Consider the following 28,000-nt stretch of genomic DNA (forward strand, 5'->3'; position numbering starts at 1 on the left):
TGTTCGGTAACTAAGGAGAGAGTTGCAGAGTTCTCAACCGCGTCCACAAAAAGTGTACAGCTGCACGAGGATCTTCCTTAGCAACCGTGGATAAACATGAGTTACTACAGCATAAGGTAAAGTAAAACACACATTTCTTGTATGTTACGTTAATCTTTGTTCTGTTTTGTCCAGCGGTGGAATGAGAAGCTTGTCGGTTTTGTTACCGTTTTCTTTTACCCGAAAAACTTAACTGTCGCCCACAACTTTTATAAAGGCACCATTGCTGCTGCTTACAGTAGAGGCTGCGCTGAGGGAGCTAACGTTAGCTTCTAATGGTAACAAGCTAGCTATAACATTCCACAGCTGGCAGAAAAAAAAACACGAGTGGCACCCGTTACCGTGTCTTTTTTTTCTTTTTGACGATATAAATGTTATAATATGTTACTCACTGAGTGCAAAGCTTAGTATGCGACATAACGGCCGTGGTGTCACGGCACAAAATCGCTTCTCAAATCGCTTTTGGCTGAACAGAAGAAGAAGAAAAATCCATCAAGTGATGCTACATTAACGCAACCATAAGCGGCTATACGTGCGTTTAGCGCTTAGGTCTCGACAGACACGTAAAATTAACTTCATTAATAGAGCGAGCTCATCCTATCTAATGATTTAAAACCCGAGTCGTGTACGTTTATTAAACACATATCCACGTAATGGCCGGGAATGCATTGTTTTCGTTTAAAACTAAACATGCCATTTGCATCGTAGGTTGAAAAAAAATAGTCGTCCAACCCCATGAATATGTTGGATTGCGTCTTGTTTTGGAATGTAGGATGACTAGAAGGAATCCAGCACTGTCTGTTTAATTACAATGTATGAAGTGATCTATAACACAGATGATGGTAGCCACAGCCAGGCTCTCTCTGTTTTAGCTTTGAATACTGTGAGGCGAGAGGCATAAGGGGAAAGAAGTGTTTGCATGTCATGTTGGAGCATGCCTTTCTGTAGCAGCTGTCTTTTCTGTGTCAAAGCATTCCTGTAAGATACCAAAATGCAACTAAAGCTTTACATAATACAGTAATAACCGTGTAAGTAAGTAAAAGATTAAGTCAGTAAATGAAAAAAAACAAAAACAGATTTTTTCCCCTGAGATTTAATCCACATTTGAAATTTACAAGACTGATTGAATATGAACATGATTGAATATGATAGCCTCAAAGCCTGATGAGTCAGACTCAATGGAGCCAGACAGATATATCAGTCAGCTGATATTACTGGCCCAATACTGTCCTAGCGCAGCTAAATCAGTCTGTATCGGTATCACCATATATATTGTCCAATTTTAAATATAATGCATTTTGTTTGCATTTATTATTATTATTATTACTTTGCAGACTTTGCAGTGCAGACTTGCACTGTCCAGCTTACCAGCTGTAATATTACACTTACATATATAGACATAAATATAGCATCTTTATTTGTATTATTTTTGTATGATTTTTAAAGAAGAATTTGAAAATGTAAATGACAGTTTTCAGGGCATAAAACCAATGCTCTGTTGTTCTTTACAAACCAAGACTCGATAGTTGAACAATGGCATAACTGTCAATGGAAAAATAGTTTGGAAAAAAATGCAAAATTAATGGTATGTGATTTTATAGAAAATATGTATATTTATAGATATATTGCATAGCCTAAAAAAAGAGATAATATTTATAAGACATATTGCCCAGCCCCGTGTTGATCTTATTTCTTAATTAAAGTTGTTATATTTGTGTTAATACTAGTGAAAGTTAACTGTTTCAGTGCCCTGATGTAATTTTGGATTATATATATATATATATAAATTGATATCATAATTTTTTATTCCCTAATATCAGCATCGGCCCCCACAATACAGTATCGGATGGGCTCTAGACTCAGCATAATGCACCATAGTTCTTCCCACAGTTTTCTTCTGATGTCCACTCTGCTGGTCATGCAAACAGGTGTTGGGCAAAGGGCTGGTGTGTGTGTATGTGTGTGTATACTTGATGGAAGCTACTATACACAATTTGAAGTTCTTGAGCAGGGGTCTGCTTTCATTTTGCACAGAGATAAAAATCAAAGCAGCTCCCACCCTTTCCTGTTACAGTCCCAGTCTGATTATTTGATTTCTTTGTCCCTTTGTACACAAGGGCTGTCAGTCAGGGCATAGACACAATGCAAAATAATGTTAATACATTATTAAATCACATACTGGACTACAAACAAGTGTGTGGGTTGCTTCATCCGGGATTATTTTTGTTATAAATCCATAACCTGATTGGTGCCGTTCAGTGTCAGTTGGTTCTTTAGAAAATATCTTGGAATGGCTCCCACGCTGTTTATGTTTTTCTCCAGATCTCTAACAAACACAGCAGTTTTACACAGGGAAAGCTCCTCTTGGCTTTCTAACTGTGTCAGTTTAGTAATGTGAGACACAGCAATGGATTAGCACACCAGCTGTGATGCACGCTGCTCTGTAGCGTCAACCAACCCAGACAGATTGTGTTAAAGTTCACAGATGGCTGACTCAGCATTTGTAATTCAAAGACTGTTGAATAAGGGGCCTTTTCTCTGCTTCTTGTTGCCTTTTTTAGCGATTTTTCACATTAATTACAGTGAATATCATTATTATTATTATTACTAGCAGCAGTGTTTGTTCCAAAGCACAAGGACCTCTTGAACATTTTTCTTTTGAACTGGTTGCACTTGACAGAGTAAAGGAGTTACAAGTCCTTGAGTCTGCTTGCAGATCTGACACATCTGCAGAGTGACACTTTTCATACCAGTTTAACAAATGAAGTGTTTCAAAGACTGCATACAGGATTACTATGCTGAGGGTTAAGCTTTTTGTTCCTTTGTTGCACTATATGATCATTGCCTGGGTCGGTGATGAGAATGAAGCACATAAACTAAATGAGAAATGCCACGTGTGTACCTTAATAGCACCTTAAGTCTTTGAGTGTAAGTCTATAATCACCAGCTGGAAGGTAATAACGAAAATTTCCCAGATTATTTTTGCTGACAACTGAAGCTAGATCGGTCCGGGCTCTTTGACACTAAACATAGTGGAGTTTGCTTTGATTTGATTGTAGGTACAGCTGCAGTATGATGTCACGGAGTGCCTCCGGTGTCCATCACAAAAGCGTCATTATTACAGCGCAGAATATCTTGGAGTGTTCAGTTTTACAGAGGGCAATATTGAACACAATCAGAAACGTGACTGATAAGCTTACTGGTTGCCACAAGAGTTAGTAAGCAACTAAATGCTTGATGTGTTTCTTTTTTGCAAAACATCAAAATGGCGAGCTGCAGCCCCCAAATGGAATTGAGGTGGGGTTTTTTTCTGCAAATAACAGATAAATGAAAACGTGGTAGAATCTTCTCTCCAGCTTATGTGTTTTTTTTTTTCAACTGTTAGAAGGTAGCCCTGGTGCAGATATTTTTGATACATATCTAATATATTTCTGATACATTTCTCATGTGTTGTTCTTTCACACAACTAAGTAGAAGCGGAAAAAATGTCAGATTTTCCCTTTTATTGTACAGACCTACTGAGCCACCAGACCAAAGGGAACCCCAACCAGGCCAAAAAAAGAAAAAAGATTATGACAATTTCGTTGGAAATCAGTGATTTATATTGGTGGGGGCTTCTGTGCAGTGCTGTTGCGAAACGTGAATCAACATCTCTCTGGTTTTCTGGGAAACTCTTGGAAGTGTTGATCTCACATCATTTTAAAACAAATGGAAATGTCTTTAGCTTACACTTCTGCTCTAACTGAGTTTCTCTGTGTGCCAAAATTTCCAGCTCATGATGACATGGTGAAACTCTTCTCCAAGGCAAGGAAGATTTTTTTTATGCAAAAAAAAAACAAAAAAACGTGCAGTCAGGCTTGAAAAAAGATCCATTGGAAAACACTGTATTCCAAGGGACATGCATGAAGGGGTTCCTGCTATATTTTCTATATTGTAAGGGGTACTTAGCTGAGAAAAAAAAATGAGAACATGTATTTATAGGAATTGTGAGCATGGTCTGAAAATGTAGCTGACTAAACTGCTAAATGTATAATGTATCTAGCCTCCAAGAGGAGTAGATGGATTCATTTCTCATCTTAGTTGACCATTGTAAGATCATCATTATAAATCAGTCAAATCAAATTAAAACAAAAATCTCCACAAAGATGATGATTGACCACTGAAACTACAGGCATGGTTTGTGGATAAGTTATGGTCTACTGTGGTTGTCCAGTGGGTTCCAAACACTTTTGGCCCAGTTGGCCAGAGTAAAACTCTCATGCTTATGCACTGAAAAAACATCCCAGGTATTTGTAATGGACTCACTTGCATTCCTTGTTGAATGCCACATTATTGCATGGTTTCTGCTGTCTCTGCATGATGTTAGAGTTAGGTTTTGAATTTGCTATGATCGGTGTCAAGTGGCCTATTTGCCCATATGAAATTGCCAAACACAACATGGGCAGCGTTGACGTTTCTTTAAAGCTGCCTTAACAAAAGTAAAGCACCATTGTGTCCCTCGGGGTCCCTGAGGGAAATGGTATTATTATCAACTCCTGTAGCTTATTTCCATCATTTGTTTTCAGCTCAATAATTACTCCCTCTGGTGAATGATTCCCCTGCTTATCATCAGTTGACTTATATGCCATTTTACAGCTGTCTCTCAGGACAAACATACACAAACACACACTTCGTTTTTTCTGTGCTTTCTTTCTCTCGCTTTTGCAAATAGGCACAGAAAAAAAAAAAACGATTGGGAGGCTCTGGTTTCCTAGCAACTAGATTAAAGTCCCCACACCGTGTCTGTTTTTAGAAAGGGTAATCTATAGGTTTCAGTTCATTGAGTTACCTTTTTAAAACAGCATGTGGTTTTCAATATTATCATGAGGAACACAGACTGGAATATCTTACTCATGTGGTGACAGTCGAACACAGAGTAATCCAGTAATGTTGACAGGACATTAATTCTTAGAAATGACTATTTTAAGCTTAGTAAATTCCAACTTATTGCATATAACTGACATGCCAGACAGAATGTGCATCTGTGGTTTGATATATGTGGAGCCCTCTCATGAGTCAAAGGAAATGAGCTGCGACTGATTGCAACAGTCTTTCATAAACTTACTGGAAAATAGCCGTGCAGTAAAATAAGGGAACTTAGGTGATGGCAAGCAGTCTATCTGACTTTTTTTTTTTTTTAAATACTTTCAGCCATTTGGAAAGAGTGACTTAATATCAAATACAATCAGATTCACACTGCCGTAATTCCTGCTTAAGTAACTTCACTGAAGTTCACAGATCATTCAGACTGGGATATACCAACAAATATTACTTAAATCTAAGCTCTAATCAGAGGTTAGCAAAACCAAAAGTAAATGTGCTCGTGGGACAAATATAACAAAATGTTACATTGTAAACTAGCAAGATAAAAAGGTTACATTGTTTGCTATCTTGCAAGCTGAAAAGATAACAACATGTTACATTATTAGGTAGCTAGGCAGAAAGTTAACAAAACGTTATATTGTTAGCTAGCTAGCCAAAAGGTTAGTTAACCTACTTTACGATGACTTGGCAGAGAAGAACAACAGCTGATTTCTCCCTCTGAGAAAACATGTTGGTTGAATTAATGGGGCAATATGGTCAAAATAATAGAAGACTGAGAAACTGACAACAGAACAGTGAGGAAAAAATAACTTTGACAGCAGCTGGCTGGTTTAAAGTTTAGTTAATACTGGAGCACATTTTAAATTGGGGTTTAAAATTTTGGTGCAACAGAATTAAATTTAATCTAGGTTCAGAGTTAAAACTAAATGGAGGGAGGTTTTAATTTAATCTTTCTTAATTTTAAACTAGTTTAAAAGTTTGTTTCAAGATAATTAAAAGTTAAGCCATGATTTATTCAGGGTTGAAAAAATAATCACTGCTGGTGTACCCCAGCCTCAGACTGAGACTGTTCTGTTAAGGCTGATCTAGTATTTCGGCCTGTCACTTTCAAGCCTATCCCTAGCTGAATCCTCGAGCGTTGCCTGAAGTGTGTGAAGTCATGGTAACAGCTCCAAGCCTCCCAACCTCAGTCTGCCTCGGCACTGGTAGCTGTCACTCCCCTGGGTGGAACGTAGCTACTCTTTCTCAGTCACATAATAGCAGAGATGTTGGAGCCTTCAGGGCTTTTGCTGTCAGATAGCACTGCACTGCAACTCTGAGCTCCAGTGTAGATGAAGATTTCTGTGATACCGTAGATAGGAGAGCCCTGGACTAGCATTCCTGCAGCCGCATCCATGGACACTGTAAAGAATGAGGGAGCTCAGCCTGTCTACAGCCGCTGGTCATACAGGTAGCCGCACACACACAGTCACTCGTATATTATATCTTAGTGCTATGGAGGTAGTTTGAAAATAGCCTTCCTTGTGTGCTCTCCAAGACTTACGGTTTATTTGTTCCAGTAGCACGACTGGCTCCAGACAAACACATTTTTTGCTGTATTGACTTTTCAGGATTGAGAATTGCAGCGTGGCCTGTGCCAGGACAGAGGTCAGCGCTACTATAATGTTTCTTCCAGCCACTGCTCTCTCCATCTCTCTGGCCAGCTGAGCGGCTGACCTGCAGTCAAAGATGTGCCTCTCGCTCATGTTTCTGCCACCATGTCGTTACTTATTCAGAGCATCAGGCTGTGACTGTGCTGTAACCAGAGTTGGTGATTTGCGTGTGTGTGTGTGTGTGTCCAACCTGTTTTTTTTTGTATGCTGTTGGCTGCTTGATTGGAACACTCATATAACAAATTATGTGCTCAGAATGTCCATCCAAGTGATTACTGAAACAGCTGAAATGACTGTTAAATGTGTCCTCTTAGCATGTTTGTTTATCAAGGCCCAGTTATATCTAAGCTCTAATATATGGGCAGTATTTTAGGCAGTATGTAACTCCAGTTTGTTAAGGTTTCAGCTTAAGTTTGTTCATTCCATTTGGAAGTTCTTGGGGCATTTCTTAAGGGTTGAAGAGAGCTGAAGTCAGAAGATGCTTAGCCTAAAGATTGTTTTCTGGAATTTCTGCTTTGTTTTGAGTGATTTGATTTGTGATAGCTGGAGAGAGACAGGACAGGCAGGGAAAAAGAGAGGGGATGACATTCATCTCAGGTACCAACAGAGGTGGGAATGCCCAGAGATCCCACAATACAATATTATCACTATACTTAAAGAAGCAACAGAAGAAGCCCCTAGTGTTCAAAAATTAGTACTGCAGTCCAAATAGCAAGTTGGAGTCGTAGATGTCATATTAAATAGTTAAATAGGTTGAGGCAAGTTGTTTCCCTCAACCCCTCCTGCTCGGACTCGAAACTCAGGCAGGCTGCAGGAGCATGTGGGTAATATTATATTTGGACAATAACAAGCAATGACAAGTCCTACACTATAAATTGATCAGCTGTCTGTGACTGTCAGTTGAAGACTGCACCAAAAACAGTTATTCCTACCCTGAATAGCAATTTCAGTGGATGCTGCGGCTGTAGTGTTGTTGTCGGAAAAGCCAGTAATTCAACGTATAATGTGTCCTTCACTCTGATGACATGTCATGGTCATTTTACATATTTCTCTTTTAAGTCATGATACAGTATTATTACAATTATATGTTGGCTATGAGCAAATTATTTTCCCAGAGGATAAATTTCCAGTAGATTTCGATGATTAAAATACAACTAAATCCTGTAATATTTTGTCTGCTGAAACTATAAGAATTCAGTCTGACTAAAATATATATATATATTTTAGTACAATGACTATGGCTAACATTAAATTTGCTGTTAAAAAAGATTAATCAATTACCTGGAGGTATATTAAAACCTGTGCTCGGTTGTAAACGCACATCTCAGTGTGGCCTTAGTTATAGTTGCAGTTGTGGCTGACTAGTTTTATGTAAGTGAATTATGTAAGGTGAAAAGCTGAAGCCCACAAGGTACTGCCTTGTTTCACACTTGGCGAGGGCAGATATTGTGCTTGTCCCTCTTTTTTTTCAATATGTATTTTGGTATAATTTTTCTCTCTCTGGTTGCCATGTGTAACCCGCAGGGAGTTAAGCATTTAATCTTATCAGTCCTCCTCCTTTCATTCTGCATCCTCTCTAAGTTGGGAGCTGAATTGCCTGTGGCGGACGTTAAGTTATGCGCCTTTTTCAAGTTTCAGATTTCCTTTTGAAGTGGCAAAGTGGAAGGCTTTTAATTAAAATGAACAACAGCTAAAATGGACTGCACTCCGATAATAAGGTCCCTCTGGTTAATGCCATGCAATTCCTTAATAGCTTTGATATTGTCATCTGATTTAATTGTCATAAAGTCACCTGTCAACTTGTCCTCTTTTGCACCGTGAATCAACAATGGTGTGATAGACAGTAATTGCCATTTTATTATTTATAGCATTAAAATGATTCCATGCAATAGCCGTGTGCCAAAAAATGAGTACTGCAGTCCAAATAGTGAGTTGGAGCAACAGACGGAATATTAAATAGGTTGAAATCCTATTTGATATACAGTCTGTGGTTGAAGCGAGTCGTTTCCCCCCCTGCCCCCTCCTCCCCAGACTCAAGAGGAAGCTTAGGCAGGCTGCAGTACCGCTGCAGGAGTGTAGGGCAAGTGTAGCATTATAATTTGACAATAATAAGTGACAGCAAGTCCTGCACTGCACTGTTCATCAGCAAACTAAAGCCCACTGCTCCAAAAATACACACTCTCCTCTCATTCAGTGACTTCTCGAGTTCAGTGACTGCCTGCCAGAGTCGATTAACACATTGCTGTATTTAAGTGTTTTGATTTTGAACAAACGACATGCCTCATCAGAACCCTCCCCCTGCCGGTCTGCAAATCCTTACAGCACAGCGCTAAAGCCTCCAATTATAGTGAAGCCCCGGGAACCGGCTGCAGGTTTTTAATCAATGCTGGTGGAGGTGCTGCGCTGTTGACGGAGCTGAAATCTCCATGGTTACCTTGAGCTGACACACAAGAGACGGACAACAGTGGCGTGTCCTTCTCCTGTCACCCAAGCTGTGATGGACTAATGAAACATTGATCACTCACAGCTGTGATGAGGCACTCTTGAGGTGTGTTTGTGTGTGTGTGAGTCTGTATGCGCATTTTTTCCAAGAACATTCATTGCAGGGGACATAGTCTCAGCCCCCAGCAGATTGAAGTATTATGATAATACTCTGAAGGATGATGATCTTTTATTTTTTTTGTTGCACCTGTTCTGCAGCTGTCTTCTCTCTCCTTTATCAGTTTGACTCTATTACATAATTACTGTCCTCCTGAAGGATAACCGCTGCAGAGGTCTGCAACAGCGTTCTTGTTTCATTAAGATACTAATGAATCATCAAACCAAACAGGAATATGGCATATTATTCATGTCCCATAGTGCTCTTGTTAGTTTGTAATCTTGTTGCTGAACCCATTCTGTTATTTTCCACATGTCCTGTGCTACTTGCTGCCTTGGTGCCAAATTGCCCCTTTTCCCTGAAGACCCTCCAGCTCTGCCAGCTTCTCCTCTAACTCAACAGCAAGGTAGGCAGCGGTACACCAACCCAAACACACACTCACTTGCAGAACCCTTTCCTTTCCTATCTGTGACTTGAATCACCAGGTTAATAGAAGATAAAGTGAACTACAGCATTCATGTATATGTGAAATTAGGCATTATGCTTTCATGGTTTCAGCAGTGATTGATGGCAGCTCATCAGTTTGTCATAACAACATAAAAGGGGGCTGCAACTAATGATTATTTTCATTATTGATTAATTATCGAGTGCTGTCTTGATTAATTAACTACTTAATTAAACAAGAAGGTCTATAACATGCAAGAACAATGTGTGTTAAAAATGTGTATCATCCCAACCCTATTTAATATTGCAATAAATATTATATGATGGGCTTTTTATTATGTTATAATTGTACTTTGAGTTTTTGGTATCGTTACATCCCCGTGATTTCTCCCAGATCTCACTGTTGAGTTCACCCGCACAGCATTCAGCCATCTCTCTCGATGTGACAGTCCCCCATGTGTAGTTAAAAACTACTATCATCCTCCACCACCCTCCTCCCTGTCACCTGCACCTGTTCTCAGGTGGCCTCCCAGGGGACCCATGTGTTTACTGATGTCAGTGGTGAGGGATACTCGGAGAGGGACTCACGAGTGATGACACTGGTGCGAGATGACTCAATTTGACGTAGAATCGGCAGATCACGACTCGAGCCCTCACTGGCTGTCGGGCTCCAGATGGTGATGTTAATGGTAACACTCCAGGCTTAATAAGAGTGGAACAGGCTTATTAAAGGACTTGAGCACTTCTTGGTTTAAGTGGGTTTCCAGGACTCGTCACCTTTTGACATTCAGTGACTGTCCTTACGAGATGCGCAGTGATGTCAGCAGACATCAGGCTCGAGGTCCTCAAGTAGTGTGTGTCATCACCTACTCAAGAGCTGTGTAAAGGATGCGGGAGTGAGAATGAGCACGTCAGGTATCTGACGAGCTTGCCTGATAGAGAGATGTGTGATTTAAAGACTTCTCATTATATAGCCTTAATCCTTTTCTTTAAAAAAAAAAAAAATAAAAAATTCAGCCCAGCAGAATGTGTGATATTTAAAGAAGTACCCCACAGGAAAAGATGAAAGAAATGAGAAATGGAGTTTGTGATCCACACATTACATCAGCGCAGAGATACTGTGGGTCTCTGATTGTGAATCAGCCATTACAGACTCCCGCTGTTGCCCTTCTCTCTCCTCACGGTAGCCAAGCAACATGGGCCCAGTCCCCTCAGATAGGTGTCCAGGGTAAATGCCCAGAGGGCCCGGACTGCAAAGCGTTCTCTCAGCTGGAGCTTTGTCCTTTTTCTTTTTTCCTTTTTCTCTTTCTTTCACAAACTTGCTTACTGTCATTTTCAGAGAATGAGTGATTTTGAGCCTGTAGATTTATCACCATTAGATTCTAGATATGGGGACACTATTTGCTGTTTTAGTTATACTGTTGGCTAGAAGTTTTTAATTCTCTCTAAACAACTGATTTACATTTTTTAAACTGACATGAAGAGTCTCTGATATTCACAATTTTTCAGAAACCTTATGCCTTGACACAAATGTCCACTTAAACTCTGATTAGATTTTGTTGGTCAAAGAAGGTGTGGAAAGTATAGTTGACCAAAAAGCAACATGATAATAAGTTACAACAAAACACAGATAAAAGAACATCATAGCTTTGTCAAATTTGAAGATATGGCAAACTAAGCTAAACAGACAGCTTTGGTTTAAGCCTGTTTGTAACAATTCACTACAGTGCACACAGTTTCTGTCTTTCATAGAAGACCATACATGACATAAAGCCTTTATTTCCTTGTTTTAATTCTGCCTCTAAAGATTGTGATGTGATTGTGTTGATCTCTGAGGTTTCTTCTTTTTCTCTGTAGTGGCATCGAAGATGATAGCGCCAGTCTTATGCAGCAGAAGCTGGAAAAACAGGTAGGAAGCCAAACTGAATTCACACTTAACAACACATAATTTCTTCTTTTTACTTCTGTTTCCTCTTGTCATTCTCCTGAGACTGTGGTGTCTCTGCTCCTTTGTCAAACAATATAACACAAGAAGGTGTGCTCGGGCCGACAGTGATCCGGCCAGGACTGAGGTGCTTGTGCCTCGGTGTGTATGCATCTTTGAAGTGACGCAATGATGGCAAAGCTCACACTGGAGTGGAATTTTGTTAAGTCAGCCAACTTGAGTGAACGTTAATGCTTTCTAGAGGTTGTAGGCCTTCCCAAATACCACACATATGAACACAAAGGTGCTTTGCTAACTCAGTCTTGTCTTATCTAAGATATCTGCCAAAAAAATAATGTTTCCATGTACAGATTTACCTATCATGTCTGCAAACTTCACATGTATTTTTAAGCTAGTGGCACTAATGGCACAGCTGTTTCCATCCATATTTGTTGGTGTTTAGCCTTAACTTTGATCATATTCTAAGCATTTAGTTGACCAATGAGATCGCTTGATTGGAACTACTTGTTTTGCAATGTACTTTCAAAGAACCTCGAGTGCAGCTTACAGCTATTATTCTGTATTTTTAGTCTGATTAAGTCTTCCAATGCACACATGCATGGTGTTTTCGGTTGTGAGCTAATTTGTAAGCACCTGACAAGATTTTGCATGAGTCCAGTAAACTTACAGGAGTGAGACGACCCTCTGTTCTGCCGCTCGGGTGTCACTGAGGGGTGCCGGCTGTTGGCAGGAGCAGCTCCAACCATCACTACACTGGCGTGCAATTTAGGGATTAATGTTGTTGGATGGGAAATCTCCTGTTTTTCACCTGCCCAGTCACTAGGAATTTTAATGCTTACTTACTCCTGAAGTAGAATTGTTTCCTTTTATCCACCCATTACCTGACATAGCAAGCCTTCTGTCACACATTTGTTCCCTTTTTATCCTGTGTCTCAGTAAGACGCTTCATCCCGAACCTCTGCGGCGCAGAGCTTTGATTTAAGCTGCGAGCCGTGCTCTACTATCTCACACATTAGGCAGAAAGGAACAGGAGGGCCAGATACAGGGTGAGTTCAAAGAGAGGGAAGGATTTAGTGCGGGTGCCTGGCTTTGTGTGTGTGTCCCAGGGTCCCACTGTGGCTCAGTTGTGCAGTGCACTTTCAGCTGAGTCCAACCAGCCTCACTTGAGAGTCTTCTGCTCTTACATAACTCAGGAGGACAAACAAACATGCCTACTTATGCCCAGAGGGAGATCACAGGCAGGGTATGGAAAACTTATAAATGAATAGATATCAAACAAGAAGGCTGGGTGCACCAACAGCGATTAACTTTTAAGTCTGACTAGTATGGTCTAAATTATGTTACATCATACTTTTTAACTGGCTTTTAATTAGGAAAGATTAAATTTAAACCTTAAAGTGTCAGGTCAGTTTTTACTCTAAACCTAGATTAAATGTAATTCCCTTGCACCAAAATTTTATACTAAAATGTAAAATGTGATCCAGTATTAACTTTAAACTTCATCAAGAATCAAAATCAAGAATACGTATTTTTGCTCTTACCTGCAGTGCTATTTATCTATCTGCATTTTTTGGTCTTCTTTGCCAAGTGTTGGAAATATCGCCCATTCTCAAATACAATAGGGCTAAATGGCATTCACCTAGATTGGTGAGTTAAATCATAAAGTTGAGCCTTTGTACAGTCTCAGCCCTCAGAAACACTCCGGTCTGCTCTACTGAATAGATGTATTCTTCTTCTATGCTCCATTGTGCCATAAGTGAGAAAGCATTTCACTGGACACAAATTTAATGTATGCCCCTGAGTGCAGGATGACTCATCAACAGTTTTGAACCGAAACACCATTAAAAACAACTAAGAATATCTCATCGTTATCATCGTCAGCGTACAGATGACGTAAAGCATTGATTTTGACTTAATGGGAACTTTAAGGAAGACAGAGCAGCCGAACCCGCACCGCAACCCCATTTTTATACTTTCTAGGTCCCAAAAACTCTCAAATTCATTTTTTATTTATTTATTTATATTTGGGTAAGCAAGCATCTTCATATTGATTCAGCTCTATTTAATTTTGATTCACATGAGCTAATTTTGATTTACTAAACTGAGATTAGTTTTTAAATCTGTACTCATTCTAAGCCTAGTTTTGCTAAACCTTGATTCGAACTAATCTTAGATTAAATGAAACTTTGTTGGTAGAGCCCAGTCTGAAAGTTAAATGAATCGTTTTATTGTGTTTTTTTTCTCAGTCTATTCAGTGTTCTCCACCCTATTTGAAATGATAGAGTGAAAACCATTTAGACAACAATGCCCGGAGCACTGTGGCTGTGACCATATCTCACCCAGAGCACACCCTCCTTTCTTTCTCTCTCTCTCCCCTCTCTCTCTCTCTCCTCTCTCTCTCGCTGAAGCGCTAATGACTGCTGATTCAGTTAGCAACGGTGGCCGTGCGCGCGCACACACACACACACACACAGGGGCGCTCAGCCTTCGCCTGAAAGACAGACCTTTTTTCTGTGAGAGGACCACATACTGTAGTGCAGAGGAGGCTGTTGGCTCATCGATTGTCAAACTCCAGTTCCAGGAGAGGAATGAGGAACAGAGAGACAGAGACTTGCCCAGCAGGAGTGCTGCTCTATTGGGGGAGAACCTAGTTTCATCTGACCATCAAGACAAATGGGACTTGTAATGTTTTTTCTTTAGACAAACTTGTTAACTTTGGCTCACCCTTGTTCAGGATGTCAATGGAGCGGGTTGGTAACTTTTAAAATTAATGTTTCTGATATATTTTCTCATCATTTGTCTGAGGATAACAGTGTTTATGTGTGTTACAGGTACTTACCTAATACTTTGTGAACGCATTGAAATACAGAATGACTAGGCTGCACCAACAAAGATTAATTTAATTAATTTAATATGTAATTAATTCCAATCATGTTCTTGCAGCTCTACATTTATAATGAATAAATCCAACAGAGCTCTGTTGCACATTAAAAAGAAATTTCAGTCTAGGAAATCCAAGTTTAGTGATTTAAACCTAAACCTAAATTTAATCAATATGGAGATGCTTGCTTACTCAGCGACCTACTAAGTATAAAATAGTGGGAAGACTATGAACTATCAGTTGCTCTGCATTCCATAAACTGTTTAAACAAAGTTTACAAAACATTACATTGTTTCATAGCTAATTAAAAACTTAAAATGTTATTTTATTTGCTAGTTAGCTAAAAAGTTAACAAAATGTTGCTTTGTTTTCTAGCTAGCTAAAAAATAGGAAAAAGAACTTTACTGTGTTTACTGATGAGCTTAAAGGTAAAATCTGTAATCTATCTCAAATTTAAGGTAGTTTAAAAGTTTGGTGCAGCCTAAGTTAAACCATGATTAAATCAGGTTTAAAAACATATCCTTGTTTGTGCAACTCAACATGTCTCCTAAGGTCAGATTTATACTTTAATCTACTTCTACTCATGTTTTGGCTGATACAGGAAAGACGGAATGAAGTCACATCCTGGTCTCGAAATGCCAAATGGCTGGGCTTTACAAATGAATAGAATATAACAATAGATCAGCTTAAAATAGTTACTGGAAGGGAAGGCAGCGCAGCCTGGTCAGTCTTTGATTGTATGAAGAATGAGCCCAGTGGGCAGCCTGACAGTGCAGATAAAAAAAAAACAATCTTAAGAAGTCATTAAACCTCACTTTAGTCTCATTTTCAGCTGCTTCTGATGCAGTTTCACTCATCCAGTAGCCAGCTGTGTCTTGAAAAAAGGCAGAATGAGTCAGATCACACAGACTGAATGCAGAAAATAACTAATCAGGAAAATCTCAAAATTCAAAACAGCTTCAGGCCAGATCTGTTTTACAATTTTACACGTCCAACATCAGTAGTCTTCTGTGTTTTTCCCCCTTCACTATTGTTGAAATTTATAGTATTTCCACATGTATTTCTTACACTAACAGTAATGATGTTCATTATGATAATCCGGCTTTGTGTTTTATTCATTTGCTGCCCTTATTTATAGCCATAAAGCGTGTATGCAAATCCTACTCCTCTTTAAGCAGAGTCTTTTGATATGATAACAAAGCTGGGGCCAGATTATTAAGCTCCCAGTTCCTGTCATACAATTTTGCATTAAAGAACTATTGTGTTTCTATTGCTTAAACATACTTTCTACTTATTTCTTGCTGTGAATAGCAGAGACATGGGATGGGACTATATTTTCCCACTTGGTGTCAAGGCACGAAGCTTCTTGTATTCATGGAGATACTTTTTATGCCACTGGTGATGTAAAACTTTCCACAGTTGCTGTGTTTGGGAAGTAAACAGTGATGCAGATTTCTTAGAGACATTTTCTCAGTGTTAACAAGATGACTGATGGATTATGAAAGCTTTTTGGTCTGGCAAATATGAGACAAGGCCTCCTGGTCCCTTCCAGCTCACTAAACAGCATCACCAAACAGGACTTGTTGTTGTGCATTTGACGCGCTAATTAATGCGCTTGCGTAATCCATCGGCTGCTTTGACCACAGTGATTGGGGCTTGGGGGGGAGTAGACCCAGCATGAACAGGATGAATTTTCTGCCCCTTAATGAACCTTCGTCACAAATAACTATACCACAGCACTTGAAGCATTGTCAACAGGCAGAAGTACCAGTTGAAGAAAATGTCATTGATTGCATTTTGTGGGATCCAGGTTTGAATGTTAGCCGTTCTTTAATGTAGAATAAAGCATGATAACTATCGCAGGACCCATTATTTCAGTTATTCAGTGAACCCATTCACTGCAGTCACCGAGAAATTCTAGGCTTGGCATGATTGTTTCATTTTATTATGGATCTTTTGCCTCCCGTTCTTCAGTTTTGTTTTGTTTTGTTTTGTTTTTTTTGTGTGTGAATCATCTTCCATTCACATTGACTACACCGTGTGTTTATGTCTTACATTGTCAAAAATGTTCTGACATCGAGTCATTTATTAAGGGCTGCAACTAACAATTATTTTTTATTATGGATGAATCTGCAATTAAAAATGTTGTTGATAAATGTCAAAAAATTGTGAAAAATGTTAACCACATTTTCTCAGAGCCCAAAGTGACGTCTTCAAATTGCTTCTTTTGTCCAACCAGCAGTACAGAAACCTAAGACTCTTCATTTTCAATCATAAATGACAAAGAGAAGCAGCAAATCCTTATATTTAATAATCTGGAACCAGCATGTTTTGCTTGAAAAATGTCTGATTAGATGGTGTCTAATTTTTTTTGACCAACTAATCAATTAGACTGGGTTGTGCCAACAAAGATGAATTCAATCTAAGATCAGTGCCAATCAGTCTTTAAAGTACAAGTTAAACCATGATTTAATCAGGTTTAAAAATGAGTCCTTGTCGGTGCAACCCAACCTAAATCGCCTGAACTGTTGCTGCTCTACACTTATTCTATTATGTGGCTCTATTTAACCTGCTGCCTAACGGGCCTAGACAGGATGTAGCCCCATTTCCTCCCACTGTAGGAGGAGATTTACAACAACTCTATACTGTAATGTTATGTGACTTGACCAGGATGTGGCTCTTGAAATGGTCAGTGGGTCATTCGGACGGCGTAACACTTTGTTCCAAGTAAAACAACAAGAACCTTGAAAGAGTTTGACACAGTTTGGTACAGACATTCATGGCCGGAGAAGATGAACAACTTTGGACTTTTTATCATCTGCCACTGGAAAATCTAAACTATCCCTCATCCAATACTTAAGTTTATTGCAATGCACCTCTAAAAATAATGACCAAATTCCCATCAGCCTCAGCTGTAGTTTGAGAATATTGTGCAGTACGGATGTCACCTGTCTTTTATGGGGTCGTCATCTTTAATGTTTGCCTCCTGGTCATCTGCAGTACCTACAGGCACAGGCTGTAACTCATCATGCATACTAATGTAATTACCTTACCTGCGAAGCTCACACATATTCATACATAGATTGAAGTTCCATGCCATTTCTATTTGGTCCACAGAGGGCACTGCTGGAGCAGAAGCAGAGGAGGAAGCGTCAGGAACCTCTGATGGTCCAGCCCAACACAGAGGGTCGGCCCCGGCGCTCAAGGATACGGCGCGGTGAGGAGCAGGCGCCTCTGGTGGAGTCTCAGCTCAGTATCACCAACGATGTCATCATGGATGGTGAGGAAAACACCCATCACATCTGTTGTTTTTATGTTGCAGGACGAGTCAAACCGCACAGTCATTTCACACGTTTCCTGTTTGCCTAAAAGAGTAGGCACTGATGTGCTACTTTCTGTGTATATGAAGAAGGAGAATGTGTTTGTTAATGTGCCATCTATACACAACATGATGCATAAAATATATTAATGCAGTAATAGGTGTTGCTTTATTGTTCACTTGGGAAAACAAGAGCTTGTGTTTGAGGTATTCAACTCCTTACATTGCAGTGTATTTTCAGAGGATCTCGGACTAAATGAATATTTCAATAACTAACTTAACATTACAAAATGTTGCACTATTTACTAATATTGTAAAAACAAGTTTAAAGATTCAAGTTGTGAATTCCATTTACTTACATGCTTTTTTAGTGTTTTATTATAACAAAATTCTATAATTTTTAAAAACATAATATTTATAATGGATTATTGCCTATATTGTGTAATGACATGAGGCAGAGTTGAATCCACAAACACAACAGAAACAATCAGATGCAAAAAAAAGAGAAAAAGATCAGTTTCATCAGTTATGAAACAGTCTCAGTTTAACGTTAATGCCTCTATATGATGTACATAAACAATCAGGACCATCAGCAAGAAGAGGGGCTGTTTCTGTGTAGTTTTTCTTAATGCCTAAGTTTTATTTTTCACATTATATTTTGTGGTTATGGCAGTGGAATCACTACAGTATTTGTCCACAGTGGCCCCCAAAATCAACAAAATATGAAAATATAAATAAGAAAACAAAAAGAAAAACAAAGTCAAACTGGACACAAGATGAAAATGTTGTTCACTCAGTTTCCCTAAGGCAAACTTAGTCTAAGTGGTTTTATTCAACTTGATAAACTAAGCAAACACTTGACGGTGGAGGATGAATGAATCTGAGCTGTTAGAAATACTGAGGGACTAACGATGGGATGAGCTGCAGGTGAGGAGGTGGGCGAGGAAGCCTCAGGTGAAGGTGATGAGTTAATTAGCAGGGACCTGAAATGACAGGAAAACAGAAAAATAGCTGGCAGGGTTTGTGACAGATTCACAGTCTTTCCATGTTTGCAACTTATGTGCCAATAAGAAAATAAAAAAATCCAGTTAAAAGCACAAAAACAAAATGTTACATATCACATCATACAACAGGAGTGAATCTGGTACAGTAATTATATGTCAGGGACCTCTAATTGAATCTCATTAAGGCTTAAACTCAACAACAGTTAAGGCAAGTCTTAAGTTAATTCAAATGGGGCAGGTTTTCAGCAAGTGTGATGACTCAGGTCCAGCAGAGCTCGGAAACAGACAAACAGTTCTATGTAATTTTGACAGCTACAGCAACCACTGTCTGTCCTCCTCTGCTGTAGGTATCGATGGCCCAGCAGCTTTCTTGGGCTCAGAAGCTCCCGATCTGGGAATGAACATCCAAATCCTGTCAGTGAGCCAGTCACAGTCCCAGCCCCAATCCCAGTCCCAGCCCCAATCCCAGTCCCAGCCCCAATCCCAGTCCCAGTCCCAGTCCCAGTCCCAGTCCCAGTCTCAGTTCCAGTCACAGCCTCAGTCTCAGCCCCAGTCGCCCCCGGCGGAGGAGCCCGAGAGGGACGGAGACACTGAGACGCTGCTGGAGCCCAAGACAGATATCCACGAATTACTGCAGAAACAAGGTGAGTCCTGGCCGAGCTTCACTTTTAAGGGGCTTTAAGGCTGAGAATGTTTTTTTTGTAATATAAATAACAGTACATAGAACATCTCTTAGGAACTTTTGAGTCAGAGGTTTCAACTGTGCCTGCCTGTAATGAGAGGATCCTGTGGATTTTATTGTATTTTACAATAAGCAGCTGTAATGAAAATTATGTGACAGGCACACCTGTAGTGTGCAGTCAAGCTCATAGTATCAGAAAAAGCCAACATTTCAAGTTTTGCTCTCAGTGAAAGCATGTTGAGCAATTAATTGACAATTTCTGGTTAAAATATCCTCATAATTTACTTCATAAAGGATTAGTGAGGCATTAATTTTCCATTTAAACATTTTACTCATCAGTCTAAACATCGGTTAAATAAGTAAGATACAACAAATAGACATATGGCAACAATTTAATTGACGATTTAAATGGATGTCAGAGTAGAGTAACTAGTTTTGAAGTCTCCAGCAGTTCAGGGTATTCAAGCTTTGACATATTTTATTAGTAACTGCTGCCTTAAGCTCTTTTTTAGAAACAGTAGTAGTGTCTCATTCCATACCTGTGGGCTGTTGTTGAGCATATACACAACAAAATATGACATTAACTAAGCTTTAAAAGACTATAGTTGTGGAAAAGAGGGTCAGTGGGGGCATTTACCGTGGACCATAATGATAGCGTGTAGTTCTTGCCAGTAAGGACCAGTCTAATACTATATCCACTCTGTGTTACTGTATTGTGTGTGTGCGCAGCTATTGTTGCACAAAGTCAGACATTTTGACATCCCCCAGAGTTTTCAGCACGCTGCTGCTGCGTCAGTATGGAATATGGATGCAGACAGTGGAGTGATTGATGGTGACGCAGTGAGAAATGGGTCATTTAATAATAGGCCGGGGCATTGTTCATACTGCAGTGCTCATCTATGGCATCATTATAGCGTCTCCCTCCGCCACCCACACTCACCAGCCAGCTGGTAGAGATCTATAAAGTTTATGGAAGATATATTAAAATCTAACCCAGAGTGGATCGTGGTGACATTTAGGATGCGGCTGCTACTGTGGAGCAAAAACAAGTTTCTCCACCCAAAAAGCAAGGCAACTTTGAATTAAAACAATAAGGCTAAAGGTTTAAAAAAAAATCTCCGTAAATGAGCCACAATTGAATCTTGGGTGAAATTTTCAAAAGCAGCTCTAGTTATGTCTTTTGCTTTAGTGTGACGTGATACCACAGTGCCAAATGTCATTGTCCTTCTCAATAATGCAAGGACTCATTGTTAATGTCAGCCCAGTTTAGCATAAGAATATATCCTCAGGACCTCCAGCAGGTATTTTTGGCTCTCTGTCCTTTGCACGGTACCCCAACCTCAGAGGAAACAGAAGAAATAGAATTTGGAGGCACACAGTTGATCAGCTCATTCAGTTGATCTGCACTTTTGGCCGACTGTAAATGTTGCTGGGTGGTAATTATTATGTGTATGTGTGTCTGTTTTTTAGTAGCTTGTTGGTTGGCCCATTATGAGTCCTCTCTGACATTTCCAGATGGTTGATTTAATAGGAAACTGGCTCGCACAACTTTGCTCGCTGTTTTAATTGGAGCCCTGGAGTCACAGTTAGAGGGAAGCTAACATTTGCGATCTGTCTTTCAAGGTTGGTTCTTCGTCTCTCCGAGGCACAGCTGCATATCCTGAGTTCATCTCTCGCAAATACCCCAGGATAAATATTGTGTTTGGCTGTGTCACATTATTATTCTTGTTCGATACTGCATAGGCCAGTGCTCTCCAACCCCTCCTTCTCCTCCCTAACCTGTTCATTTATTCACTTCAAAGCTGAAGATTGGATTACAGTAATTAGGGAGACTTGTGCAACATGCTCTGTAAATTTATGTCAGCCAAATTATTATCATTAATGTAATTTCTGGTCATGCAGTTAATTTAAGCTAAATTTTAATCACAGTTTAAAATGTCCTAATTTTAAGTGTCTTTAATCTGTTCAACTCCGCGGGGATGTCCACGTCCCCCCCGGCCGACATGACTTTCTTTCAAAGGCTGTATGAAGCTATTAAAGTGCACTCTCTGCAAGGCAATAGATGGTGAAGCACCTGCTGCAATGTCACCACAAATGCCAGCTGCAACCAGCGGAGATTTCAAACTAAAGCAGTTGTTGAGCAATTGCAGCCCCCAGTGGCCGGTTAAGAAGAGTAAGAAGTCAGCTGTCAACGGTCATATAAGACAGAGCAGTCTAGAATCAGAGTTGACAACAGTGAGAATGGCAGCTCCTGAAGAGGTTAGCATAGATACTGCGATAGCATCAGTTATATCAGAACTGGAGAGCATTTCTTCATTGAAGGAAGAGCAGAGAACAGCACTGTAGGGTTTTTTCAATATAAAAGATGTTTCCACTTTTCTCTTGGCTGGCCCCGGCAAGAGTTTGATCTGATTAGTGATGTGATGGACAGATGGTTTGTTAAATCACCTGCCAAGGGATGCATGCACTATAAATGTAATATTTTCGGCTATTCTAAATTTGCCACCCAGTGATCTCCATCTCAATTTAGTTTTCAGGTTCCCAGATTTCAGATGGTGACCAAGTCTATGTGGCATATACAGATGACCTGCTATGACCTGCTAAGTGACAATAATGCACCTATGTTAGGGAAGGAAGGAGTGGAAGGAGTTAACACACAATTTCCTCAGCTTACTGAGATCTTTCCGTACCAGTGGACCACTGTCATCCTCTGACAGCACATTAAAACGGGCTATAGCTGCAGCCAAGAGCTGCGTCCTGGCTGATAAATCCAATTATCAATGAAGAGACAGATGTCTCAAGCAGTCTTGACTGGCTGAAGTCAGATCGGCCCATTTTACATCTGCATGACTGCATGGAGCGGCCTATCCACAAGTACACAGATGCAAGTCTGGGAGGGACGTTCAGCCTCGTCTCTTGGCATTAATCTCAGCCTTGCAGGAACTGATTTAGAAAAAAGATGCATTGTTTGTGACAGGTAGGGCTTCAATCGAGGCCATGAGCCAAATGTGACCTTTCTGGATGTTGAGCACTGAGCAGGGCTTTAAAGGGTAACTCCAGTTCTGATATTTTTAAACCTTGGCCCTATTTCTATGCCTCCGCACCGGCAGCAGCCATGGCCGGAGGTGAGGTGAGTTCTCGGTGCATACATAGATACATACATACATACTTCCTGTACTTGTGACTGTGATATCTCAAGAATGCCTTCAAGGAATTTCTACCAATTTGGTGCAAACATCCGCTTGATTTCAAGGATGAACTAATTAGGTTTTGGTAGTCAAAGGGCGAAGTTCAAGGTCACTTGGCCACCTGTGGCCTCATGACTGTCCCATTTTTTTGAATGTGATATCTCCAGAACGCCGAACGAATTTTGGTGGTTAAAATCAAAGGTCAAAAAGTTCAGATGCTAATTATGACAAAATTTCACACAAATGTCTAACAGGATCAAATGATGACATGATGGTATTTTATTTCCAAAAGGTCAACTTGATTGTTGACCTTTGACCAGACTCGAGAACACATGAACTGTACGCAAGGCCACCTTTTCAAGTGGACCTGAGTATGTATCAACGAACCATGGCTGAGTACGTTACGCATGTGTTCACACTATTCAAACAAAACTGACCTTTGGGGTCAAGTGTACTCAGATCCAGGCCTGGGTCCCTGATGTGTAAGTCCCCTAAGTAACCCGACCAAAATGGCTCAGGATTACTAAAGTTCCAACAAAATATGCTTTACTTGTAGATGAAGAACCTGACGAATGAAGAAGTGCACTTGGGGGTATTCCACAAATAAGCACAATCTTTTAGGAGCTGAAACTCAATCAAAATAGAAAAACAGACACAGAATTATAACATATAAAAGTATGCAGAGTGTTGATAAATGTCAGCAACAATGACAAATACTGTCTTCTGTTCAGTACCTGTGACAAAACAAAACAAAAAAAAAGTAAATATTAAAACATTCAGTCTGTTCAATGAGAACATTTCTGCCAGGGACTGGTATGATTGGTAGAACTTCCAGGAAACGAAGATGATTGATCATATTTGCGGAAAAGTTTGTTCAAAATTTACAGGGACTCATTGACTTTGCGTTCATTGTAGCAATCGCAGCTTCCTGGAGGGACTGTAAAATTCGGGCTCCAGTTTGAAACTTTTAACTGAGTGATCCTGTAGTTTGTTAGAAAGTAGTATGGGAGTGATTTTAACTGTATAATGTACTATTTATGCTTCAGCCATTGCTTAAGTGTTGCATCAGTTCTTGAGAAATTAGTTGTCATATATCAAAGATTAACCAAAAGAACTGAGAAATCCACCCTGGGGACACTTTTGTACCAAAATCAAAGACACAAAATGAAGTCTCTGAGGTTCTTTTCTGGTTGGGAATATAAACAGAGCCTCTGGGATTTATTTTCCTCTTGCCTTGTGTGAAGGAGCTTCCCAGCACAGAAATTGTAAAGGCGTTTACTTATGATTAAAGCTCTCTCACACCTCTATCTCCTCTCCCTTGCCAGGTCTGTCTGGCAGCATGAACTTCGATGAATCCAGCGAGCACGAGGACGATGTGGATGAGGAACGGACACGTTCGCTGTCCCCTAACACGGACACCACCAGACCTGCTTCTGCTGCTAGTGGCAAAGACATTCCAGTGAGTAGACCAATACATGACCTCCCCGACAAGCTCCTAATATAGACTAAATAATCTCAATTCCAGTGCTAAATATAACAAAAGCTTGTGTACTTTCATCGTACCCAGGAGGCGGTAACGCCCGGATCACCCACAGCAGACAGCGCACTAATCGACGTGGCCAATCTGGAGGAGTTTGTCTTTCGTCCGGCTCCACGTGGCGTCACTGTGAAATGTCGGATCACACGGGACAAGAAAGGCATGGACCGTGGCCTTTACCCCACCTACTTCATGCACATGGAGAAAGAAGATGGCAAGAGAGTGAGTGTCGGTCTGATGTTATTGTAAGGAATAATAAGAACTTTATTTATATAGCACCTTGAAAAACAGAGCCCGATACCCAGGAGGCAAAATAACAACAGAAAGCCAACAGAATGACGCCAACGAGAAGCAAAACAAAATTAAGCTAAATTTGAAGTAAAACTAAGACACAGGACACACTAAAATATAGTATAAGAAGAAGAAAACAAGAAAAGTATACCAACAAGAACAAGTAAAAATAGAGGGAGGAGAATTCCTGAAGTCAAACTATAATGACTGGAACAGTACAGTCAAAAAGATTTTTTTCATGTCTTACTGTCTCTCTTTCCAGGTATTTTTGCTGGCAGGAAGGAAGAGAAAGAAGAGCAAGACGTCCAACTACCTTATTTCAGTGGATGCCACTGATCTGTCGCGTGAGGGAGAGAGCTTCATAGGTAAACTGAGGTAAAAACACACCACTTAAATCTACCTGGGTTCATGGTCACTGTCATTTGATAGCACAAATAAACAGTTGAGCAAGCTTGGTACTGTAATACTGAGTAAGTTGTACTCTGTATAACCACATTAACAAGCTAATCTTCATCAATTGATAGCTAGCTAGTTTCATCTATTACCTTATGTTAGCAAAATGCTAGCTAACTCAAGGTAAAAAAAGTAAAGACGAAGGTCACCTTGATTGGCACATATACAGCTGTGACTACACTAACAAGCTAATCTACATCACTCTTTAGTTAGCTTGTTACCTAGTATTTTGCTAACAGCTAACTTAAGATGTGATTATATTAAGGTTGTCAAAAGTAAATCAAAGTATCTATTTTTCCTGTACCAAAAAGCAATACAATCCAACATTTAATTGTACCAAAGCTGTTTAAAAAATGATTTAATTGCTCAGTTCAGTCTTTATTGTCCTGTCTGAAATCTGGTTCGCAGCAAAATCACTTAGTGTTTAATGATTTTTTTTTTCTGTACCAGCACTGTACTTATTAAAAACTGAGGTTGACCGATGTTCCACCGTAAACAAAATTTGCTCAAGTGTTATTGCAGCACAGAGCAAATAGAAGCAGGACATAAGAGGGGTCAATTGCTTCAAACACAGTGCTTTTGTTTCTGCCACTCCACATGACTCAGATGTTAAAAATTCTGCCAGCGGCCGACAAATGTGAAATGGCGTAAACATTTCATCACCAATGTGTATTCTATCAGGTCCAACCTCATGGGCACCAAATTCACAGTATACGACAACGGCACCAATCCGTGCAAAAACCCTGGGGCGCTGCTGGAAGAGAGCAACACACGACAGGAGCTGGCCGCCATCTGCTATGTGAGTCAATGACAAAAAGACACACACACACACACACTGCTTGTTCCCAGTTCATTCATAATATTAAGTGAAATTGTCACACTGTGCGTTGACTGTTTGGCAGGAAACCAACGTGCTGGGATTCAAAGGACCACGGAAGATGACTGTAATCATCCCGGGCATGAACATGAATTTTGAAAGAGTCCCTGTTAGGCCTCAAAATGTGAGTCTGATGGTCCTGGTGTCATGTGGTGCTTGAGATTTGTTTGTATGTGTATTTATTCTCAACTTGACAAAATAAACTGTTTGGAGTGTATAAGCTGAAGTCAAACTGATATTCAAATGCTGTGGAAACAAACCAACCAAACTCCATTGTGGATGGAGTTACTTTGTTTGTGTTATTGTGTGACTTTGATGTTCTAAAAGGGTAGTTTGGATTCACCAAAGTTAGACAATAACACAAACAACCTAACAGACTGAGGCAGCAGTAGACCAGAAATGTCTGTATTCTGTGAGTTAAAATGACTGATTTTGTCTATGGAGTTTGGTACTCCTGCTGCTTCTCCAAACTAGGGTCATGTCGACTGCCATCTACGGTCCGCAATAAAATACAATGACCATCACTAAGTACCTCATACAACCCCACTTCAGAAAATCCGAACTACCCCTTTAAGTTTGTCCAGCATTAAGTATTTAATGTCTTCTATCCCTGTATTGCAGGAGCAGGAGAGCCTCCTGAGCAGGTGGCAGAATCACTCTCTAGACAACCTGATTGAGTTGCACAACAAGGCGCCTGTGTGGAATGATGACACCCAGTCCTATGTGCTGAATTTCCACGGCCGCGTCACCCAAGCTTCAGTCAAGAACTTCCAGATAGTTCACGACAACGACCGTAAGCATCCCCCTCTCACTCTTCACTATAAAACTTTTTTCAGAGCAGCCATTTTGACATGAAACTGTAGGGAAAACGCAGGTGTAACCAATGATACTAATTAAGGTCTCATTAAATTCAGGTCAGACAGAGTCAGGGTGCTGCTACATTGGTTACCTGGGTTGCAACAACAAGGATTCGTTTTTAACCCCGTTGCACCAAACTTCAAACAATATTAAAATTATGTATGATTAAATTTAAACCTCAGTTTAGTTTTTTTTCTGATTTGTCTCTCCTTAATCTTAAATTTAGATTTACTAATTTGAAACAGTTTTGTGAACTCTGAACTTATATTAAATTCATCTTTAATGGTGCATTCCAGTCTAAATGGAAACAAACCTTAGTTGTTTTTAACCCACGATTACCAACATGGCTGTGGTTAGGTCTGTTTGTTTTCTACACTATGCAGGCTGACAGTAATGATTAACACATGATTGTTTTCCTGTTTACGCGACCTCTAGCTGACTACATCGTCATGCAGTTTGGCAGAGTAGCCGAGGACATCTTCACTCTGGACTACAACTATCCCATGTGCGCTCTTCAAGCCTTCGCCATTGGCCTGTCGAGCTTCGACAGCAAGCTGGCCTGTGAATGAACTGCCAGTTTTTACTTCCGCACCACCGCCTCTCCCGTCCTCCCTCAGATCTCCTCTTGCTGTTTGGAAACTGACATCTACGCCGCTCGCATCACCGGGAATCAGTTCACACAGAAGTCAGGAAACAAATTTGAGGCTTCGGAGATGTTGGTGCTCTGTTGGCTGATCCAGCAAGATTGATTCCTGCGCTGTAGTTTTTTTTTTTTTTTTCATGCCATTTTAGTGGATTATCTCAATCAGTTTAACCGTTTTGTACAGTGTGTGTGTACAAACTAAAAGGGAAAAGACAAAGCAAAACACTCATCTGTGCTGGAGACTCTATTCTGACATCTGTTGCAGAAAGAACTGATGTTGAATTCATGACTCTGGCGGTGATATGTGTATTAATGATGTATCATCTGTTGCTTCTGTTGCCTTTAAATTTGATTTCACTCAGTGTTTTCTGCCACACTAGTGCCGTGGCTCTGAGAACATCGGCTGAGGTATCACTCTTCGGAGCATGAAGCATTTGGAATTACATAACAGCATGGCCTTTCCTCTGGCGCCACCCTCAGGCCAAATCTTGTAATAAGTCTGTTTCTCCATCCATCCTACAGTCTCGTCTGGTGAGTAACCAGCATCACAGTCTCGGCGCTGGCGTGGCTACAGAATTTCAATCTTGTTTACATCTTTAAATCTGCCATCTACTCATAACTAATTTTGACGTCACTCTTTTATTACCATGTTGTCATCGTTTGTTTTATTGTTGTTGTGTGGAAGGTGCATTATTCAGAACAGGCCTGTCTCACGGTTTTTGTGT

General features: G+C 40.1%; 1 protein-coding gene across 2 annotated transcripts; it reads left to right on the top strand.

Annotated features, from left to right (window-relative positions):
• Positions 1-27,993, top strand: tulp3 (TUB like protein 3). Of its 2 annotated transcripts, none has more exons than XM_084711142.1 (12): positions 1-116; positions 9,518-9,559; positions 11,455-11,506; positions 17,541-17,703; positions 19,094-19,390; positions 23,942-24,075; positions 24,184-24,375; positions 24,707-24,819; positions 25,579-25,696; positions 25,800-25,898; positions 26,396-26,567; positions 27,068-27,993. In XM_084711142.1, the coding sequence occupies exons 1-12, from the start codon at positions 97-99 to the stop codon at positions 27,199-27,201; spliced, it is 1,536 nt and encodes a 511-aa protein (XP_084567268.1). In that variant the 5' UTR covers positions 1-96; the 3' UTR covers positions 27,202-27,993. The 2 variants fall into 2 exon arrangements, with proteins under 2 accessions (XP_084567268.1, XP_084567267.1); XM_084711141.1 differs by lacking the exon at positions 1-116 and adding an exon at positions 6,261-6,352.
• The last annotated feature ends 7 nt before the right edge of the window (positions 27,994-28,000 follow it).

This window comes from Lutjanus erythropterus, chromosome 22 (genome assembly GCF_056507025.1).
Source record: "Lutjanus erythropterus isolate fLutEry1 chromosome 22, fLutEry1.hap2, whole genome shotgun sequence".
NCBI classification, from domain to species: domain Eukaryota; kingdom Metazoa; phylum Chordata; class Actinopteri; order Lutjaniformes; family Lutjanidae; genus Lutjanus; species Lutjanus erythropterus.